Below are 19,447 nucleotides of genomic sequence, written 5' to 3'. Positions count from 1 at the left end.
AGGTCTGAGGACCGCGAAGGTTATTCCAAAAGCTTCCACTTGTGTTTCTTGACATAATTCATGGTGGATTTTGAGGTCCACTTTGGGTCATTGTCCTGCTGTAGAAGCCAGCCTCTCTTCGGTTTCACTTTCTTGACTGACTGCAGGACATTTGCCTCCAGAATTTGCTGTTGTTAAGTGGAATCAATTCTTCCCTCTGTCCTTGCAATGTTTCTGTGTCCCTGGTCACCACACAACCCCAAAGCACAATTGTTTCCACCCTCATGATTAACAGATGTTTTTTCATCAAACCGTGCTCCTTTTTTTCTCCAAACACACCTTTGGTGATTGTGCCCAAACAGCTAATTTTTAACTTCATTTGCCCACAGTGCTTTCCAGAATGAAGCTTTTCCAGATTTTGCTTTCCTCCGTATAGACCCTGTAGCGCTACACAGTGAACTGTGCACCACCACTACCACCCTTGTGTCAGTTGAGTCTTCCTGCAGCCTCCTCTCCAGTAATATGAGGGTGTTACTTTGCCTTTCTGTCCAACTGATGAGCATTTTTATCTGAATGTTTTTCAGATCTTGTCTTAACTTTCCCCTTAGCTGCTATTACTTAATGATTCTCTGGAAAATAGAACTTTCAAGCCAAAGTGCTCTGATGTCTTTCTACATTCCTCCTCTTCTCTGTAGGAATCAGTCAGCTGCATATTTAGATCTTCAGTCCGTTGCTTAGAGGAGCTTGTGGTTGTTGACTGTTACCACAGTCAACAAGAACAGTCAGAGAATGAATCAACTCTGCTGACAATGACAGGACAGTTCTTGACCTGTCCTAATGAGTCAGTTGTGGCCTAACAAGTTAATGAAGTTCAGAGACTTTATAAGTAGAAAAGTGCCCAGAGTTTAGCAGATTCCAAAATTAGTTTATTTTTTTAAGTTCATGAAATAAAAAATAAAAGTTCATTAACATTTGAAGAAAGCCTAATTTTTCAGTGTCTGTTTGCTGCATAGGTTGTATTCACCTCTTTTCACGTCAGTGCAATTTTCTCAGGGGAGCCCAAACCTTTGCATACAATTATACTGAATTATTGGACTTGTACATTATTGTGTAAGTAACACTTCACAGGTGTTGCTGCTTGAGGTAGAGTTAATTTGAACTATTATTACATATACTGTTGGGTATTGTTTCTGTAACAGTCTCTTATTTTAGAAGCTCATTGTCATGTTTTGAATATATAATAATCTAACAACAAATACTAATGCAGGTGAGAAAAAAAAACTTTCCTCTGAAGAAGTGTTAAGTAGCATAAAATGGAAATAGTAGTAGGGTACCTCCGATTTGTAGTTATGCACAGTACTTGAAAGCCTAAATGTACTTAGCTACATTTCAACTCTAGTCATGAACTTTGAAAATGTATTTCCTTCATTTCACTGTACATTTTCTATTGAATGCGATAAAGGCTGTAGACAATCTTGCACCACAGTTGTTCATATATTACACATTGTGCATGTAAGCCTCACTGCAGGGGTGTATACTACAGCCCCTCCCTTCCCTCCCCACCTGCGTGTGAACTCTCCAGGTCCCACCTCGATAAGGCGCGGCCCTGGCGTGGGTGTGGAGATCAGAACCTCCGCTGCTCTGAGAACATTTAGCGTATCTGCATACTTGCCACAAGCGTTTCTTTCATTGCGCTGAGTTGAGTCGCACTTCTCCTCCAGGCCTGCCTGCAATTTGTTTTTGGCTTTTTGTTTGTTTTGTTTTATCTTTTTTTGGAAACTGATTTAACCGTTCGTTCCGATCCGTTCAAGGGAAGGGCACCGATCTGGGAAGATGATGATGGCTCCGGAGCCGCTGCGATCTGCGATGACCATCGGGAGCGCGGAGGACACGTCGCTCGCGGTGCCCTGGGACAACAAGTTGCGCACGGGACAGCAACGCGTGTTGGATCAAGTGCACACCATCAAGAGGAGCAAGTCCAGACCGGGGAAGAACGGCTCAGCTTCTCCCTCACCTACAAGTATGGAAAAAAACATTTAAAACCTCAAAATGTTAAGAACAGTACCGCAGAATAACCTACGTTGTAACCTTGCCTCATAACTTTTACAGGCATAACACTATAACCTAACAACATAATGAGGGGAACTATGAGTCACTGATTTTCCCCAGCAGTGGAAGGCTAGTCGCATCTTCCAAACAGGAATGTTATTTTTGTTTCCGTGCTGCGTTTTTGGTCAGGTAATCTGGGGGAACCAGCCCGAGCCAGTATGATTTCTTTGCAGGCTAAAAGTGGGGATTAACATTTCTGCCGTTTCCTGTCTAAACTAGCTGGGGCGAGTGACAGGTTGGGAGTTAAGTATTCTTCGGTGCGAGTTCTGAGAATCAGCGCCGTCAAAAGACACATTCTACTTTTCCTGAGCGAGTCAGAGCTGTTTCTCTGTTTCTCCCTGTGAGTTAGGAATGCAGCCCATGGGGCTGACAAAAGCCCACATGCACACACAGAGCAACACTCATTTTGAAAATTACATTTTAGTCTTGCAAAACAACCCTGGTATTTGGCATTATTGCAAGAGGCATTATAAAGATCCGCCAAAATTGAGAAACAATATTTTTCATCTTGTGAAATGTGTGCAGGTCCTTCTGTTGAGTTGAGATGTAGTGCATGGTTGTTTTATGACAACACAGGAGGGTATCAGTAGTCTTGGCCAGTAACCTGCACATTAAGCTATCTGTATGCTATTTTACTGTCTTGCTCTCACTGTCAGTGCCTCAAGTTATTGTGAAATTTGTGGCAGGCATGATAAGGACACCTCTGGCATGTGTAAAACTGGCAGTCTGGCAGAATGTAGCCCAGAAATCTTTAACTTTTAGATAAAGAATGGATTCTTTGTCACCTCTACTCCACACAGTGAATAACTTCAAAATCAGTTCTTTGAAATGAAAATTGAAATTTGTTTGTCCCTTTACATTTTTATTTGTTATTCTGTCTTTCATTCTATAGTCACCATTTAAGACAAATGTATTTCTCTAAAGATAAAACTAAGCTCGTAAATGGAAGCTCAGGACTGGGCTGGGACCACTTTGCTCAAGGTGAATATGTAGAAAACACAGCAGTAGACAAACACTGAATAATAAGAAAAACAGCCACAAGGTTAGAGTTGCACACACCCCTGAGGTTATCCAGCCACCCTGAGCTATGATATTCAGAATTCATGAAACTCATACAGTATTGTGTTCGAAAGAAGCTGTTTTACTGACAATGTTGTAGCGACAGAGATGATAATGGCGGACATTCGTTGGACACTCGCCACTGTGGATTTTTCTGTTAACGGCTAGGACCTGTTCTTTCCTGTCAACCAAATCACAAATAGACACGTTTTCTCACTTATCCCAAGAGCTATCAAGCCATACAGATATTTTTGGTTTTATGTGCTAAGGTTATAAGCTATCGCCCTCGTTTCTGCTGCTGCCCCAACACAGTGGAGGTAAATAGATTTTTGTGTGTGGTGCAATGAAAACAGAGGAAAAATCCTTGTGCTCAGCTAAAAACAAAAAGAGAGATTGGGAGATCTCCCCTTTTGTGAGATTGTGCATATAGTTAATATCCAGCAAATAGAAGAGTTCACACTACAAGAAGAGTTCACTCGTCCAAATCAGTCAGAATCTTCTTTTTCTTCTTTCTGTTCTTTTCTTTCATTTTGCTCAGCAAAGGGAATGAAATGTACCAACAATTCAGCTATGCCTTCTTCAGTGTGCAGTTCAGACAAAATTGCTTTCTACTATAGAAATCATCTTTATAAAATGCTCACAGTGAAGTCTGTGAAGTATCCTGTGTAACCAGTGTATTGTTTCTGGAAAGACATGTTGCTGTAAAGTGTCAGCTTCTCTTGTATTGGAGTTGCAGCAGAAGATTCAGAGGCAGATAACTGAAAATCTCAGCATATTAAATTGAAACAATCTGCTTGGCCGGAAAGTTAAGGCTGAGAGGAAAAAAAATATGTGGACTTTTTTTTATGGTTTAGGTGCGCTGACCCTTTAAGGTCACTTTGGGAGACATCTTCCTTTCCTGCACCGAATTCACATATGTTCACGCTGATTACCATGCCGTCGTTTTGATTGCCGTAACCATGTAATGGTGAAGTCATAGCCTTTCTTTTGGCATAATATGGCAGTGAGCCTCACATTTACATGAATCATCCAACAAGACAGGCGGGCAAAGGTACTAAAACATGTCCACGTAAGGGGCGGAAGCTCACACACAAAGTGCAGTTTAACTGTGACAGACATGAAGTCATGTCTGTCTATCTGACTTAAGGTTTGGCAGCCATGCATATTAATTTTAAAACCTGTAATATGTGTGCAAAAAACTCTCTTCTAAACAAAACTGTTATAAAAAAAAATGAAAAATTAGCTGTCATTAATTTTTGATATTGAAGTGAACAAAAGTAAAAGTACGATAAAAGACTTTACAAGTGTACGATGCCGTCCACGAAAAGCTCAAATTTTTAACCTCTTCAATCACTGATGTTTAATCTGCCAATATACAGAAATTTGATAAAATACTTAACAAATTAGTAATAAATTAATAAATCGACAAATTGATCAAATTAAACTGTGTATTAACAAATAACTGAAGAAACACTCAAGCACACCATTAAATGAAGGAGCTTAGCATCCAGCACTGAAAAAATTAAACCAGCAAATTAAAAGAATGAATTGGCAAATAAAAAATAGAGAAGCAAATGGTTAATCAAATAGCAAATTGAAAATTAATTTTCCTTTTAAATACTTCTTAAATGTGTCTGTGGATTTGGTTATTTCCCTTTTTTAAAATGTTAAGCATTGAATTTTGAAATTAATCTAATATAGTTTCATACGTTTTTTATATCCTTTTAAAATTTAATTTATGTACTGGTGCATTACTTAATTCAACTGTAGTCTTGAAATACCTCTTCTAATTGTCCAGTTCAATATAAAATAATGAACTGCTTTTATAGTAAATTGTGAAGCTGTCTTTGTCCACCATAAACCAGGGAGACAGACTGTTTATCCAATGACACACAGCTGAGTCAGTTTGATATTGATGTACCTGATGAAGAACCAGTTTGGGTATGAAATTTGGGTTGTGATTTTTGTAAATGTAATAAAGTTTTTTAAAAACATTTTTAAAGGGAGTACTTAACCGTGCTGCAAGGCTTTAGTAAGCAGAAGTACCCTCAAACATTTGGACAGATATTTTACATAAATAATAACAGACCTCTCATAATAATGAAAAGTTAAAGACATACTGTTAAAGTGGCCAATTGTGTGATGGAAATTGTGGAATTATGTTCCTAGGGGTATTATTTGTCATAATACCCCTAGGAACATCTTGAAGATAAAAAAGTAATCTCTGGATTTTTTCTGTCTTAGTGCCTGTCTTACAGTCTTCTTCTCTCAGTTTGTTTCAGTTCTTCTCACACGTCTTCTCTTTTAACAGACCTGACTCCGCAGATCTGGACTACAAATACAGAGTTTTCATTGTTCAAGTTTTCTCCATCCAAAGCAAATGGCACCTTCAGCCGCAGCAACTCCACTATGTCTACAGGCTACAACAAAGTGGTAATTGTTTCTCTTATGTAACAGCACCCTGCGTTATTGTAGAGCACAAACTCTTCACCTTTTCACAGACTCTGTATTAATCGACCATTAACCATTTGTTTTTTTTTTAATCATAATCACAGATTAATTGCGTAGAAGAAATTATTATTTATTGTTGTTATTTTAGTTGTGAGCTTCCCATAAAGACTGGAACAGTACCAAAATCTGCCTATCAGCTCCTCTGAAGCTCAGTAATAAACACATCATATATATTGTTGCATTCAAAGACTGAGGAGTGAAAATGACAACAAGTTGTGGTTTTATAAGGAATTATGTTTGAGACTGTTTCTTGGTTTACCGCAGTGACTTCAGGCAACCAGCGGAGTTTCCAGGAAGCCAACAAATAGTCACATAATCGTGAGGTGATGGTAGGCAGATTTTGTTACTTCTGGACAAAGCCAGGCTAGCTGTTTACCCCTGTGTCCAGTCTTTAAGCTAAGCTAAGCTAACTGGTTTCTGGCTCCAGTTTCATATTGAATGGACATATACAGGGATGATGTCAATTGTCTCACCTAAATTTTGGCAAGAAAGAAAGTAAATGTAAGTGTTCTTCCCAAAAATGTGAAACTCTTCTATGAAGAAAATATAAAACTCTGGCACATCTTTTGAAAATGCAGAATATGTATGACTTTTTTATGATGCCTTAAAGCTCCCACACATGCCAAAATCTCCTCCCATCTGACTCTAAATGTTTTGAAATTCAATTATGATAAGTTTGATTTTTCAAGGAGTGCATCAATAAGTCAATAAGTTGATGTTAACACTAAATGGGAGGGTTCGCTCAGTCATGGCTGATTTATGACATAGGTTAGATCATCAGCTTTTCAAGTCTATCTGCAGATTGAGTGTTTTGCCACAGCTCAGGCCATGAACCAGTAATTTACTGACATGTCTTCACATTGCTGTGAAGACATTGCTGTACTTGCATTTAAGTATTGTGCATGTGCACAGTTGCAGATGTCTCTGTGTGTGGTACAGTGTTTGTGCACATATTGTGAACAGTTAATAGAACATACTTTACCATCTAGCAACCAGGTGTGAGTGGTTTCCTCATCAATGGACAAATAATGTTTTTGAGTGTCATTCTTAATTCCAGTCTTGTCACTAACAGTCAGTGTGAGTTCAACTCATTTGCAGTACTGGACTAATCCAGATTCCACAGAGGAGTTATGTTGACTTCATCAGTGTGGTTTTGGAAGGGGGGGGGGGTGTATATGTGAGAAAGAGGCTATGTACTTCGGGGTTAGCCTGACCTGACCGAGTGACGGTGAGCCGAGGCATGTGTAGGGAGTGTGCTGATGTGTCCTTGCTGGTGAATGTTCATAATCATCACATCACTGTACTCATCTCTGTCTCCTCCTTTTTTATAATGTGCGTGTTGATTCTGTCACCTCATCTAAATTCCACAGGCAAAATTAATACTTGGATTACTCGGTAAAAGATGCCTCACAGACCTATTAACCATGAATCCTGCCCCAGTTCAATGCAAGAGCAGTGACACCTCTCTTTTATTTTTCAATATCAATATATAATGGCCACTTTATGAGGTAAACCTGTACAATCACCTGCCAGTATTGTATATTGTAGTCCAGTACAAGACTTGTACTATGATCTCAATAATAGACAATGAATTTAGACATCTCTGACAATGTCACGAAAATCTGAACATTCATTTGTGGCGGAGCTGTTGTATTAGACAAGTGTATTTCTCAGTAAATTAAGTGGAAATCCAACTGAGAAACGAGATAAATTAACTAGACTGTAATGTCTATTTTTGGATATTCCAGTCAATTACATTCCTGAAAAAAATTTACTCCATTTCACTGATGCATAAATCCAGTGAATACAATTTTCCCATGAAACAACCCTCCTCATTGCCTGCAATGGACAAAGACAACCAGAACTATCACTGTGACATTTAACTTGATAAAAATGATATGGGAAAAAAATCTTTCAGTTTCTATTTAGAGGAACTTTATGGACTGTGTGATGTGGTGACATCAGAAACTCTCTGTTTGCTTGTTTGGACTTGATTTTTGCTTAAGCTCTGTTTTCCAGGAAGAATATGACTGACACCAACAAAGCAGCAGGGCCACATCACTTAACATACAAACCAAATGTCAGAAACACACACTGTACAGCAAGCAGTCCACTCATCTACAGTGCTGCTTACACTGTTGGATCCTCGATTATATATTACCATGTGTTTCTTTATCTAGACAAAAAATCAATATTTGATGGATTGATGATGGTTTTTATTTACTAATTATGCTCTCCATGTGCTGTCAGTTTGCCTGCTAAGCTGTTGCTTCACCATCTCTTCAATAGTCATCAATCAATCACGCTCAATTACGATTTCTACATTATTGATGGTAGTATAGCTTTGTGCAGTACGCAAGCATACCATGCTCTCTTTTATGTTTCCCATCTAAATCCTATTAATAACAATAAAGCAATATTTTTAATTAAATTCATGTTCTCTGATCTGACCCAGAAACTCCCAGCTGTTTGTCTGTGCTGCTTGTATTTGCTCTGCAGAATTTGCATCAGTCTTTCCTGGCCTGCCTCTGGTGTAACAAAGGCCCTGCTGGCTTAATGTGTTCATACCCAAATGAAGAGAACATGTGGCACTTTGAGAGTAAACACGCTGTCAGATCTTATCAAACACGTTGTTGACAGATCCCTCCTCCATCGTGCTTTCGCTGCCGAGCAGCAGAGCTCACGTATGGCCGGTAACTGAGCAACCAGTCCGGTTTGAAACAGGAAAGAGAGCTGGTACACAGACAGAGAATAGAGTAGTTTAAAAAAAAAATCAAAATGACAGCGTGTTAGCTTCAGTGATTGACTGTGAGAAAATTCTTGTGAGTTCCTAACCTTTGATGTTTTTGAGTAAGGAGAAAGGGAATGTTTTTCCTCTCATTGTCTCACTGGTGCACAATTTCCCCCTTACTAATGTTCATTGTGTTCAAAGACCAGTGGGAATCACCGGTCTTTGAAGATTTTGACATTTCTTCTCGAAATGTCCGAATTTACTGTATGCTTTCAAACAAACAAATAAGAGACGGGTTTAATTGCGATAATGACTAATCGTTAAAGCATTAGCAAGACATGTTCTGTCATTTTGCTCAGGGCATGCCAAGTTTCTTTCTTTCTTACTTCGTGGCAAAACTTGAATAGTGTGTTTTGTACACACACACACACAAAGCCAAAAAATAAAGGCAAAGTGAAACAATAACAATACGTAATTACAGAAGATTAAGCTGTTTAGTGACATCGAGATTGTGAACGTTAATGGCCGCTGTGTCTGACTTGTACACACAAAGCTCCTCTGTGAGAAACTGCTCAACTGTGCCAGCACAAAGCTTGAGTTAGTCTCCAATGACAGAAATTATATTATGTTACCCAGGTTTGTGTGCTTGTATGGTGCATGCTGATGCCTTGGGCATATGAGACAGAAAGATGGAAAAAGAAAGGGAAAAAGAGGATTGCAGCATTTGTGTCAGGTTAGATTCCTCTGTCTCAGTTAACAGGGGATGTCTTTGAAAACTGCTCTTGTAGAAAGTGGGTTACCTACTTTTTTATCTTCTTACCTTCACTGTTGTAACATAGAAGCCTTAAGGTTGTGCTGTGTTTTAGCAGGCAGGGTTCAGCTACGCCACTTCTTACGATGTGTCATGTGTGTATTTTTCAGTCTAACCTGGATAAAGAGCTGTGTAGACCCTGAAAATTTAAAAACTGTCATCCTCTGGAGAACCTTGAATGGATTGTTTTATTTAAGTAAATCTCCCTGAGACACATTTTCTTTATTTTTAGATAAATACTCGGAAGAGTCAGACTCTATCCAGTAAATCCATGGGAGGAAGATATTTGAGCGCCTCCGGAACATGGGACCAGCAAGCTAAAGTTTCCACCTGGCCCAAAAGTCCCAATGGGCTGAAACCCAGTTGCAGTGACCCTGCCTTGGCTCCTCCTTTTTCTCCTGCCCCTGCACCTGCAACTTTTACGGTGATCAGTTCTTCTTATTCTCTTAACCTGCTGTGTCACTGAAGTGCTTCAATTGTGTTATGCAAAACAAATGTGTGAAGCTATGAAAACTGTAAGTACTCCACAGTACCAAATTAGCATTGTATACTGCTCTTTATTTAGAGAGCCAAAGGCCAGGCGGTCCAGAGCCAAAACGTCCAAACTCGAGTAAATAGACACAGCCTCTACTCTGTAACCAACGGTACTCAGATGACCAACAGTCAGACACGCATCGTTCGGCCACCCTCTGCCCTGTCCCACACCGAGGGCAAGATGGGCACCATCAAAACATCTAAGACAGAGCTACAGCAAACAGCGTGAGTTCACCTGGCTCCCTAGCTTCCAAATATCACGTATTATCTTTTAAATGCACCAAAACCCACATTAAATTAAACCCATGCTGTTTACTGAACTTGTGACATCAGATTAATTGTCTTATTTCTGTTTCTCCAGGGTGAGCAGTGGGATAAACATTTCAGACCTGACCCTAAAGGAGGCCATAGAGTTCCTGTGTCACCCTGATGAGAATTTCAAGCAGTGTGGAGCCACCTTCATCCAACACACCACCTTCAAAGAGGAGAGTGCCAAACAGGAGGTCTGAGCACACAGTATAAACGCACATGTATACATGCACTGCAGTATTGTTTTTGTATCACATTTGTGTGAAGACGGTCTTGTACTGTGGAGACAGAAGCAGAGCAGCACTCTGTGAAGACCTTCGTGTAACCTGCCTCAAGGGAAAGGGAGGAGAAAGCATTTATAGCACACTTGCCTACTAGTTTTGTTTGTAACTGAAACTGTTGTCAGTGTATTGCCACGCCTGAAAGTCTAGGATTTTCCTCACCCATTCCCTCCATATTTGTGCGTGACAGGTTTTCCAGCTAGGGGGTATACCCCTTCTGGTGACCCTGCTGCGGAGCCCCAGCCCCGGGGTGAGCCAGGCTGCTGCTGGGGCTCTGAGGAACCTGGTGTTTAAGAACCATAACAACAAACTGGAGGTTCAACACTGTGATGGTATAGCTAAGTCCCTGCAGCTACTAAAGGAGACAGATTCTACCGAGACTCAGAAACAAATCACAGGTACGACATTTTATCAAGGAACTAAAACTATTGAGAGGCAAAAGTGAGACTTAGTGGGGTTTTAATCCAAATATCAAACATGTGCTCTATTCCCAAATCTACAGGAAAAATCTCGCTTACGCTGAGCAAGATAATGTGCTTTACAACAGTATGTTTTTCAAGTATACACAAAAGGAAAAACAAAAGCAGGTCTTTCTCTTCCTCTTCTACACAGATTTACCTGTTCATCAGTTAATGCCCTACTATGTATACTTGAAAAAGAGATAAATAAAATAGAGTAAAATTAAATTAAAAGAAAAATAAAATAATAAAGGGGGGTATGGTGTTAAAGTAAGGCCATTTCAAGTTTATTTATGAGTGTCTTTTCCAACAGGAATTGAAAAAAGAGAGAGTTGTGCCTTGTAGAAGTACTTAGTCTTCACATGTCCATAATGTATACAACTCCTGCAATTACTGAAACACCAAAGAAAACTACATGATGCACTGATGAAATGAGTCAAACTATAATCAGATTTAAAAAAAAATCTTCTAGCTTAATTCTTGTTGCAATATGTAGGTCTGCTATGGAACATGTCGTCTGCCGATGAGCTGAAGGCAGAACTTACAGTGACAGCAATGCCCGTCCTGACTGAGCATGTGGTGGTGCCATTCACAAGTTGGTCAGACAACACCACCAATAACAACATACACCCTGATGTCTTCTACAACGCCACAGGGTGCCTGCGGTGAGAACATTTAATCAAAATCAGCAGTGATATTCAAGATGTACAATCTATACTGATAGTTCCCAACCAATATTCAACAGGGCAACATTTTTCTTTATGATGTCAGTGATTAGTAAATTGTCCATTATTTGACTGTTAGAAAAGTACTTTTGTCTTATATCTGCCTTCATTTTGGGTCTTTTGATCCAACACCTGTAAAATTCTTTGATGTGGTATCTGTGCAATACACTTTACCTAAATTGAAGGACCACATGCATTTAATAGACATATAATATTAGTGTGTATTAAGCTAAAGTTACAATTGCAAGGAAAAAAATCGCACTTTCGAAGCTTCTGTTCACCACATGCCTTATCACCATGATCAAAGTGTGATAGTGCAAGTTACATGTTGAGACACCTGCAGTTCTCCATCTCTTTTTATATTCTGGATATGTTGGAGTTTCCATATAGATTTAAATGAATGACTGAATGACGTGTGTAGGAACCTGAGCTGTGCCCAGCGGACGGAGAGGCAGGCAATGAGAGACTGCCATGGCCTCATAGATTCCCTGATGAGTTACGTCCAGTCCTGTGTGGCAGAGGAAAACTCTGATGACAAGGTACACCTTGTAAAAGGAATTTTCACTATTTCACTCTATTTTCAGATATTTCATAGAACAAAATATTGAGATACTTGAAGTGAAAACATCATTATTTTAACAGTTGCACAAGTAGCCTTACTATCAAAAATTATTCATTTATTAGACCACACATTGTTTTTTTGTGGCTCACAGAATTGCTGTTTTTGTCCACGTTGTCCCTCTAACTCTGAATTGTGAATGTGTGAGTGAGCTAGAAACAACTACATTTGGATTCATGTATGCTGACGTATACTAGTTTACTCGTAGTTCCTGTAGAACATGCGTCATGTGTTTCACAGGAGTCCGGTTTAAATGCTAAATATATCCTTAAGCCCATGTACACACACAAACAGTACAAATACAAATACACATACACATACATCCCCTTGAATGTATGTATGCACATTGCTCACACATACACACATCCATAAACACGCACATCGATAAGCAGGTAAATACTGCAGACAGAGCCAGCATGTGTGTATATTTAGTGTGTGCTTGTATATGTACCCTCTCATTTGTGGAAGTTTTGGGTGTGGATGTGTGCTTAATTCCATGTCTGTGCTGGCACAGTTTACACAAGCTTCTTTTAATGAAGTAGGAGAGCATGAGTGGTGTTAAAAGGCTGTTTGTTGTCTGTGTGTAGAGACAGGGAGAGTGTCAGCTGTGTATGAGCTTCTTGTAGTAAACTGTAACTGGAATCTCTGTTGTTATAAAAGAGGTCAGTTGCTGCACTTTATGTGTGTTGTTGGCATAATGGTTTTAGTAATATTTACTGTATATGTGTAGCTTTGTCTCTGTGTTTTCATCATTTCATTGTCTTTCATTTTCTTTTTTAAACAAGTCTCTTTAACTAAACCATTCTTAATTTCCAAAAACCTGTTTGTTTTGGTCAGCTTAATGTTTCTGTTGCGTCTTCCATTCGGTGTTAAATAAACATACAAGCTGACACTTTCTTAAGACCTTCATGGATGTTTGCCTAATCATTTTGGAGCTATGAGCCACAAATAAATAACAAAGAGAAAGAAAAATAAATCAGTTACCTAGTAGTCTAGAGAAGTGGATTTAAATTCTAATATTTGTCAGCCTGGGTGTTAATTTATTTTTGTCTACTGGTATGATAATATTCTAAACACTGCCTCCCCCCTTGTAGAGATTTGAGACATGTAGCTTTTGTATCCCCCCTCCTTCATTATCCTTTGATTCAGACACAGGACAAATAACCACAAATGGAGTCTTCCATCATATAGTGGTAGTCAATCAAAAGTGGATGGCTCATGGTGTTTTTTAAATGTTTCAAACTTGGAAACAACATCCATCTTTGCATTTACTCATTTACTACTAGTTCTCTTCAAACACATTGGAAAATGTGCATAAATGTGGCAGGTTAAGTTAGAAACTAGATCTGCGATGCTATGAAGTGATAACTAATAATCATAATGGGAAATAAGAAAGAAAGAGTACATTTAAGACATTTAATGTACTATTACTGACAATGGTGATAAGATTGACTGTCTGTGTAATAACCTTTCCTTTCCTCTCCTCTAGTCTGTGGAGAACTGCGTGTGCATCCTCCATAACTTGACCTACCAGCTAGAGACAGAGTCTCCTCTGTGCTTCAGCAAATACAGTCCTCAGCAAGAGGGCAGACAGAGTACGAAAAGCCCCACTATTGGATGCTTCAGCCCCAAGAGCAGCAAGGCTCAAAAGCAGGTGGGCATCAAACAGCACAGCTCCGTCTTTGTTTGGTGGCTAAATCATGGCAGGCCTTTAATCCAAGCCCCACTTCCATTCTCCTTTCTTCCCCTGGCCTCAGTTTTCATATGACGTGGATCGGGCAATGCCAGAGGACAGTACCCCATCAGGTGCCGAGTGGTTGTGCCATCCCAAAGCTATGCAGACCTACCTGTCTCTGCTGGGCTCGTCCCAGAAAGATGCCACCCTGGAGGCCTGCTGTGGTGCCCTGCAGAACCTCACTGCCTGCAGAGGAAGAGTGAGTGCAAAGAAGACAGCCATTAGGCTTACCACTTGTGTGTGGTGTTAATGGGATTTAGGATTATCTCCGATTATCTCGGATTGGTTTAGAAGAGGAGAAGAGCAACAGAGACAGAGAGGTGGCAGGATTAATGACACAAAAGCTCAATTCACAAAAACATTTTTAGAAAGGGTGGGGGTTTGTTTCCAGTGAAGTAATTAGAGAGAAAGAAGAACTTAAAAAAAACGAAAGCAGGAGGCATGCATCTGTAAAATGATTACGAAGTCATCTGATTTCGCAATTCGAATATGGGATAAATATAGACTGCTCCCTCTTGTCCCTCTGTGTTGTGCTGGTTCTTTGTTTCAGGGGTCTGATGCCATAAGCAAGATTCTGGTTCAGAAGCTGGGTGCTCTGCTGCACTTGCCCCCTCTGTTAAAGTCACCTAACTGTAACCTGCAGAAGACCACCATGTCCCTGCTGAGTAACATGTCTCGGATCAGCACTTTGCAGACCCCCATGGGTAAGAAGAAGCCTGGGATGTGGATGAATGCTTGTCACTCATGTTGCAGGTGCATAAATGTGGGTTTTGGTCCACATCAGTCTGATGTGCTGTTTCCTATGTCTTCTCTGTAGCAAAGCAGATTCTGCCTGCCCTCACAAGCCTCCTCTCCTCTGGCCCCCGGGAAATGGGAAAATCCGATGACAATATAGCAACAGCTTGCAGCACAGCACGTACTCTATTATTTGCAGACACTGAGGTCAGCAAGAAGGTCATTAATAATGAACTGGTGACATCCCTGGCTGACCTCAGTGAGAATGGGTGAGTAATTATTTATTCATCTCTGTGTGGGAGATTCGGCTTTCAAAGCTGTGCCAAGGTTAAATGCATTTTTTGGACTTATGTAAGGTCTTGAAGTGCCTCTGTGATTGAAAGGTGATATATAAACAAAGTTGCTCTGCCTCACTTGTCTCTTCCATGCTGATAGTTTTGGTTTTTATCTGCCTGTTTTGAGATCTGTCAGAGATTTTTGTCCCTCTGCCATAGTACAATGGCGATGAATGGAATTTTGTTTGTGGTGATGACAGCCCTGACAAAAATAAACGTCCATCAGTCAACTTTTGTGTTCTGCAATCAAAGTATCTAAAGTACCAGTAGTGTAGGTGATATCTTCAGTGCCTAAATGGCTTCTTTTCCTCACAGTCCTTTCTTGTTTGTGAATGGTTTGCCTTATATTTTCATATCTGTGCTCGTTTTCCTTTTGTCTTATCTTGTGTTGCTAACGTACTCATTCATCTACCCTTCTGTCCCAGGTCTTATCCAAAAGGCAAAAAAGCAGCCGCACTGCTGCTCTACAGCCTATGGAATGAGAAGAATTTGCAAGGTGTTGTGAAAAAGGTAAATTAGATGAAAATAAAAAGCAAAAAAAGTGGCTGAATGTGAGTTAAATTCTCTAAGGCAGACACACCACAAACCTATTGTATTTGTGTGTCCGTTTAAAGCTGAGCACATGCTTACATAAGCAGTGGGAGGGTACAGCTGAAATGGGTGGGTGTTTATTATTACTTCTCTGGCTCACACAGTCACTTTCCCTTCCCTCCTGCCACACCCAGGAGTTCAGTGAATACAGGAACAGTCACACTGGAATCCCGGCAGACTAGTTTTCAGTGCTCACTGTCTGGGAGTAATACATGGAAACTGGAAGAGAGATGAAGCAGAGGTCAAGACTGTGAGAGTCAGAGGTGGACAGGGTGGAGAATATAGAGAATACATGAAACAACGAATGTGAGCAAATGAGGTTACCAAATGAACAGTAGCAACGTTTGCACACGTTGACACAGTGCTTTGCCTCTCACAAGGGTGTGTTGTGTGTGCATGTTGTATGTGCTTGCATCTGTGTGACACCCTTCACTGACTTCATCTTAACTTTTTATTCCACAGCTGGGAATGGCCAAATCACTTTTTGTCAATGACAACACCACAGCAGCGCACAAGTCGGTGCAAGTTATCGAGTGAGCGTGAGGGACTAGTGGCATCACGCAGCCTGAGAGGCACGGTTTGTTTCTGGATGCTTGTAGCTACATGTATTCAGGATTTAAAGGCCCGGCGGGTCCAGAATGAACAGAATTTGTATCAAAAAGATTCAAACTTTTTCTCTGTGCCACTCTTTTCTCTCTTCCATGTGCTCGTGTGTGTACTTGCAGATTGAAACCAGCAAGTTTAGACACTGCTGTGGCCACACCCTTGCAACAAGGAGAGTAAAATTCTTCATGTTATAGCCTAGCTGAAAGTTCTTATCAATCATGTTTGAATCATATATTGTACATATTTTAGAGAAAATAGAGCTTTTAATTTCATGAGTAATCTTGCGGTGTTGTATGTATTTAATTTGGATATGTTCCTGCCTGTGCAAATGAATGGGTGAGTGTGTTTTTGTTAGGTTAAGTGTGAGTGTGCTGGAAGCTACTTCTTTCAGCCTGTGAGCCACAATACACCAGACAGTGTGGACGGACAGTGCTATCTGCAGGGAAACATTACTTAAGACATGCAGATTCACAAATGGTATCGCTATAAAAATGTGTCTGTCTACAGTGGCTTAAAGATAAATTATCTATTGTGGCCTTGAGGGCTGAGCAGCTGAAAACAAAAGCAAACAGAAAAATAAGAAAAACTAAAAAGACAAAAACAAAAGATTGTGCAACAATATTTTTCATACTGTTGCTATCAGATGAAATCTTGTACATCCAAAGAGTGTGCGCTGTAGGAATAAACTACAATAAAAAAAAAATTCATTGTTTGCTTTTTTGAAGTTAAAAGGCAAAATATGGTTAAATAAGTTGAATGTACCTACAGTATGTCAAAGACACTTCGATTTGAAAGGTTTCCACACAAATGCAAAGAAGTGCTACATTTCTAATGTTCAGTGTGGTTTCTTGGAATTTTTTTGTAAATTTGTTCTGTTGTCTGTTTCATTCGAAAATGAGTAGAAACAGCTTTCAACAATAGTGCCTACACAGATGAATAGTTTGGGGAAACACTTATTTTCTTTTTTGCTGAGAGTTAGATGAGAAACCACTCTCCTGTCTCCACAATAAATGTGAAGCTACAGCCAGCCAGCAGTTAGCTTAGCTTAGCATAAAGACTGGAAATGGGGAAACAGCTAGCCTGTCTCTGTCCAAATGCAAATCCACCTACCAGCAACTGCAAAGCTTACTAAACTAACATTTTATGTCTTGTTTGTTTTAATCTATACAAAAACCAAAGTGTCAAAGCAACACTTGAAAAACCCATGAAGAAAACCATGTTTGTACACTTTGTTTTTTTTTGTGAAGGCTTAAAAAAAATAAGACATGAGGTGTTCATTAAAGGAAGTATGATGCCTTTGGAAGGCTTTTTCCAGTCTTTCTGCTATGCTTAGCTCATGCTGGTAGTGGCTTCACATTTGGTACTGATTTTTTTCATCTAAATCTCAGCAAGACCGCAAATAAACTTATTTCCCAAACTGTTAAACTCTTTCTTTAAAGTGTAGTACTAAGCTCCTGGTTCTGTTATGCTGCTTTGTCATTAGCTTTCCTATTGAAATTTACAAATGCTGTTATGTATTGTTTTTTATTTTTTCTTGCATAAACTAAGGCGTTGGAGAAAAAGTTTGCAATATAGTACATGACATGTAACACCTGGGCACAGCTGGTGCACATTCACTTTGCTTATAACTGTGTATAAAAATTTGGAGCAATATACAGAAATAGCCCATGGAAAAAACAACAAAAAGTGAATTTTTGTTTTTTCAACCAAACACCAATATGGATAATGAAGGGCCTGTGCCCTCGAACACAAGTCTGATAAATGATGACCTGTGTGTGCTACCTCAGCTGAGAGGCGCACATTGAAATATACTTCTAGTTCAGGGCAAGTAAAGATTACAGGGTTTCTGCGCTCATAACCAAACTATAGTCTCGTTTTCAGGAATCAGACTGAAAATGTTTCTAAAATTCAAATTATTCTTGAAACCCCAGCATTACAAATCACAAAAGCATCTTTGCGAAGAGATGAGATGGTTGGCAGCTGTGGGGATTCCCCACAGCCCCACAGTGCACTGCAGTAAACTGGTTTTATGCTTGAGACTCACAGTTACACTGAGGTTCATTTGCCCCAGAGAAGATTGAAGTCAGTATTGCTTTGAGTGTATTTTTGGAGAAGTTTGTGTGTGGCATATAATTAGGAGCAATCTCTGTCATTCAGTTTGTACATAGAATAAATAACATATATACAAACAAGTGGTGATCTTTTCTTCAGCAACCAACTAAAGTAATTATGAATCCTAACAGAAGGTGCATACTATGTGCATATTTGACACTTGTGGAATCCATGTTCATCTTTTTTTTTTTTTTTTTGTAGATGTCTTGAACTAATTAAGCTTCAAGTTTTCATTCCAGCAGGGTTTTTGTGGTGTTTGAGAGTGCATGCCGTTCTCTGCCTATGAGAGCTGCAATGAAAACAAACTGAAAACAAACCTTTTGGCTCCAGTTTCTAAAACTGTGTTTTAGGGTCTGACTGAAGACTGAAATTTCAATCCCCAAAAGTTGATTTTGAATGCATTTTTCACACATTTCACAGTTTTAATCATTAATTAATCATCAGTTTCAGTTATTCACAATATACTGAAGATAGCTTTACTGTGTCTTGCATGATTTAGATTTGTGTGTCTTTCGTCACTCTGTCCGTTTTACCCTCTTCCTCTCTGCTAAAGTTGACTGGTTGTCTGAACCAGCAGGTTTGTTCTTTAGTGACAAAATAAATTGTTGCTGTTTTGTTTGTTTATTATTCATCCTTTGATCATTAAGTCCTGTCTATCACTACGCCAGGCAACCCTGTCAACTGTTGTCTCTGTTCTATTTAAATCTTTTGCCGCCAATGATGCTTGACAGGCAATGAAAGCGAGAAAAGCAGCAGATACAGTTTGTTGACTCACTTAGCACTGTCTCCATGGTCTGCTGGTCCCTCCCCTGAGTGGTAGAATACTGGAAAGTGATACAGTGTTATAGAGACACTCTAACTCCACCCTTAGACCAGGATTGAGTGTATGGGTATTTAATGAGTGTTTTAATTAACTGAAATGTGTTTAGTAAAATCTGGCCACAATTTTTAAATCATACTTTTGCTGAATGCTCATTTCATTAGAACTTGTAACCTTTCCAGCACTTTTGATGCTTTGAGACTTTGAGATTTGAGTTTTTATACAAAGTTGGCTGGGGAACACTTTTTTCAGAAAGAGGATTTTCCCACCGAGATTATGGGTAAATCGAAATGACTCATTCCCTCTCAGTTCTGTGTGTTAATGTAAGTGTGTGTGTTGGGTGGAGGTCTGGGCGTTGGCCCAAGGAGCATCATGTCAATCCCAGTC

At 39.6% G+C, this 19,447-nt stretch overlaps 1 protein-coding gene across 5 annotated transcripts; it reads left to right on the top strand.

The window, feature by feature from the left end:
* The first annotated feature begins 1,628 nt into the window (after nt 1–1,628).
* Nucleotides 1,629–18,854, top strand: LOC121189643 (plakophilin-1). Of its 5 annotated transcripts, none has more exons than XM_041050009.1 (15): nt 1,629–1,999; nt 5,459–5,580; nt 9,433–9,624; nt 9,766–9,959; nt 10,096–10,237; nt 10,515–10,722; nt 11,279–11,447; nt 11,929–12,046; nt 13,616–13,780; nt 13,884–14,060; nt 14,412–14,565; nt 14,679–14,865; nt 15,357–15,441; nt 15,985–16,094; nt 16,248–18,854. In XM_041050009.1, exons 1-14 carry the CDS (start codon nt 1,813–1,815, stop codon nt 16,057–16,059), a joined length of 2,175 nt encoding a protein of 724 aa, XP_040905943.1. In that variant the 5' UTR covers nt 1,629–1,812; the 3' UTR covers nt 16,060–16,094; nt 16,248–18,854. The 5 variants fall into 5 exon arrangements, with proteins under 5 accessions (XP_040905943.1, XP_040905933.1, XP_040905925.1 ...); XM_041049999.1 differs by having other exon boundaries at nt 15,985–16,099; XM_041049991.1 differs by having other exon boundaries at nt 15,985–18,854.
* The last annotated feature ends 593 nt before the right edge of the window (nt 18,855–19,447 follow it).

This window comes from Toxotes jaculatrix, chromosome 2 (genome assembly GCF_017976425.1).
Source record: "Toxotes jaculatrix isolate fToxJac2 chromosome 2, fToxJac2.pri, whole genome shotgun sequence".
Lineage (NCBI taxonomy): Eukaryota > Metazoa > Chordata > Actinopteri > Toxotidae > Toxotes > Toxotes jaculatrix.
Note: the sequence above shows the minus strand (reverse complement) of the source record. Positions and strands in the feature narration are given on the sequence as shown.

Bases quoted from the DNA above. Each gene is read 5' to 3' on its own strand.
- LOC121189643 (XM_041050009.1), top strand. From the start codon at position 1,813: ATGATGATGGCTCCGGAGCCGCTGCGATCTGCGATGACCATCGGGAGC. The intron at 14,061-14,411 runs GTGAGTGCAAAG...TCTTTGTTTCAG, and splicing joins TCACTGCCTGCAGAGGAAGA to GGGTCTGATGCCATAAGCAA. The intron at 14,566-14,678 runs GTAAGAAGAAGC...TCTTCTCTGTAG, and splicing joins CACTTTGCAGACCCCCATGG to CAAAGCAGATTCTGCCTGCC.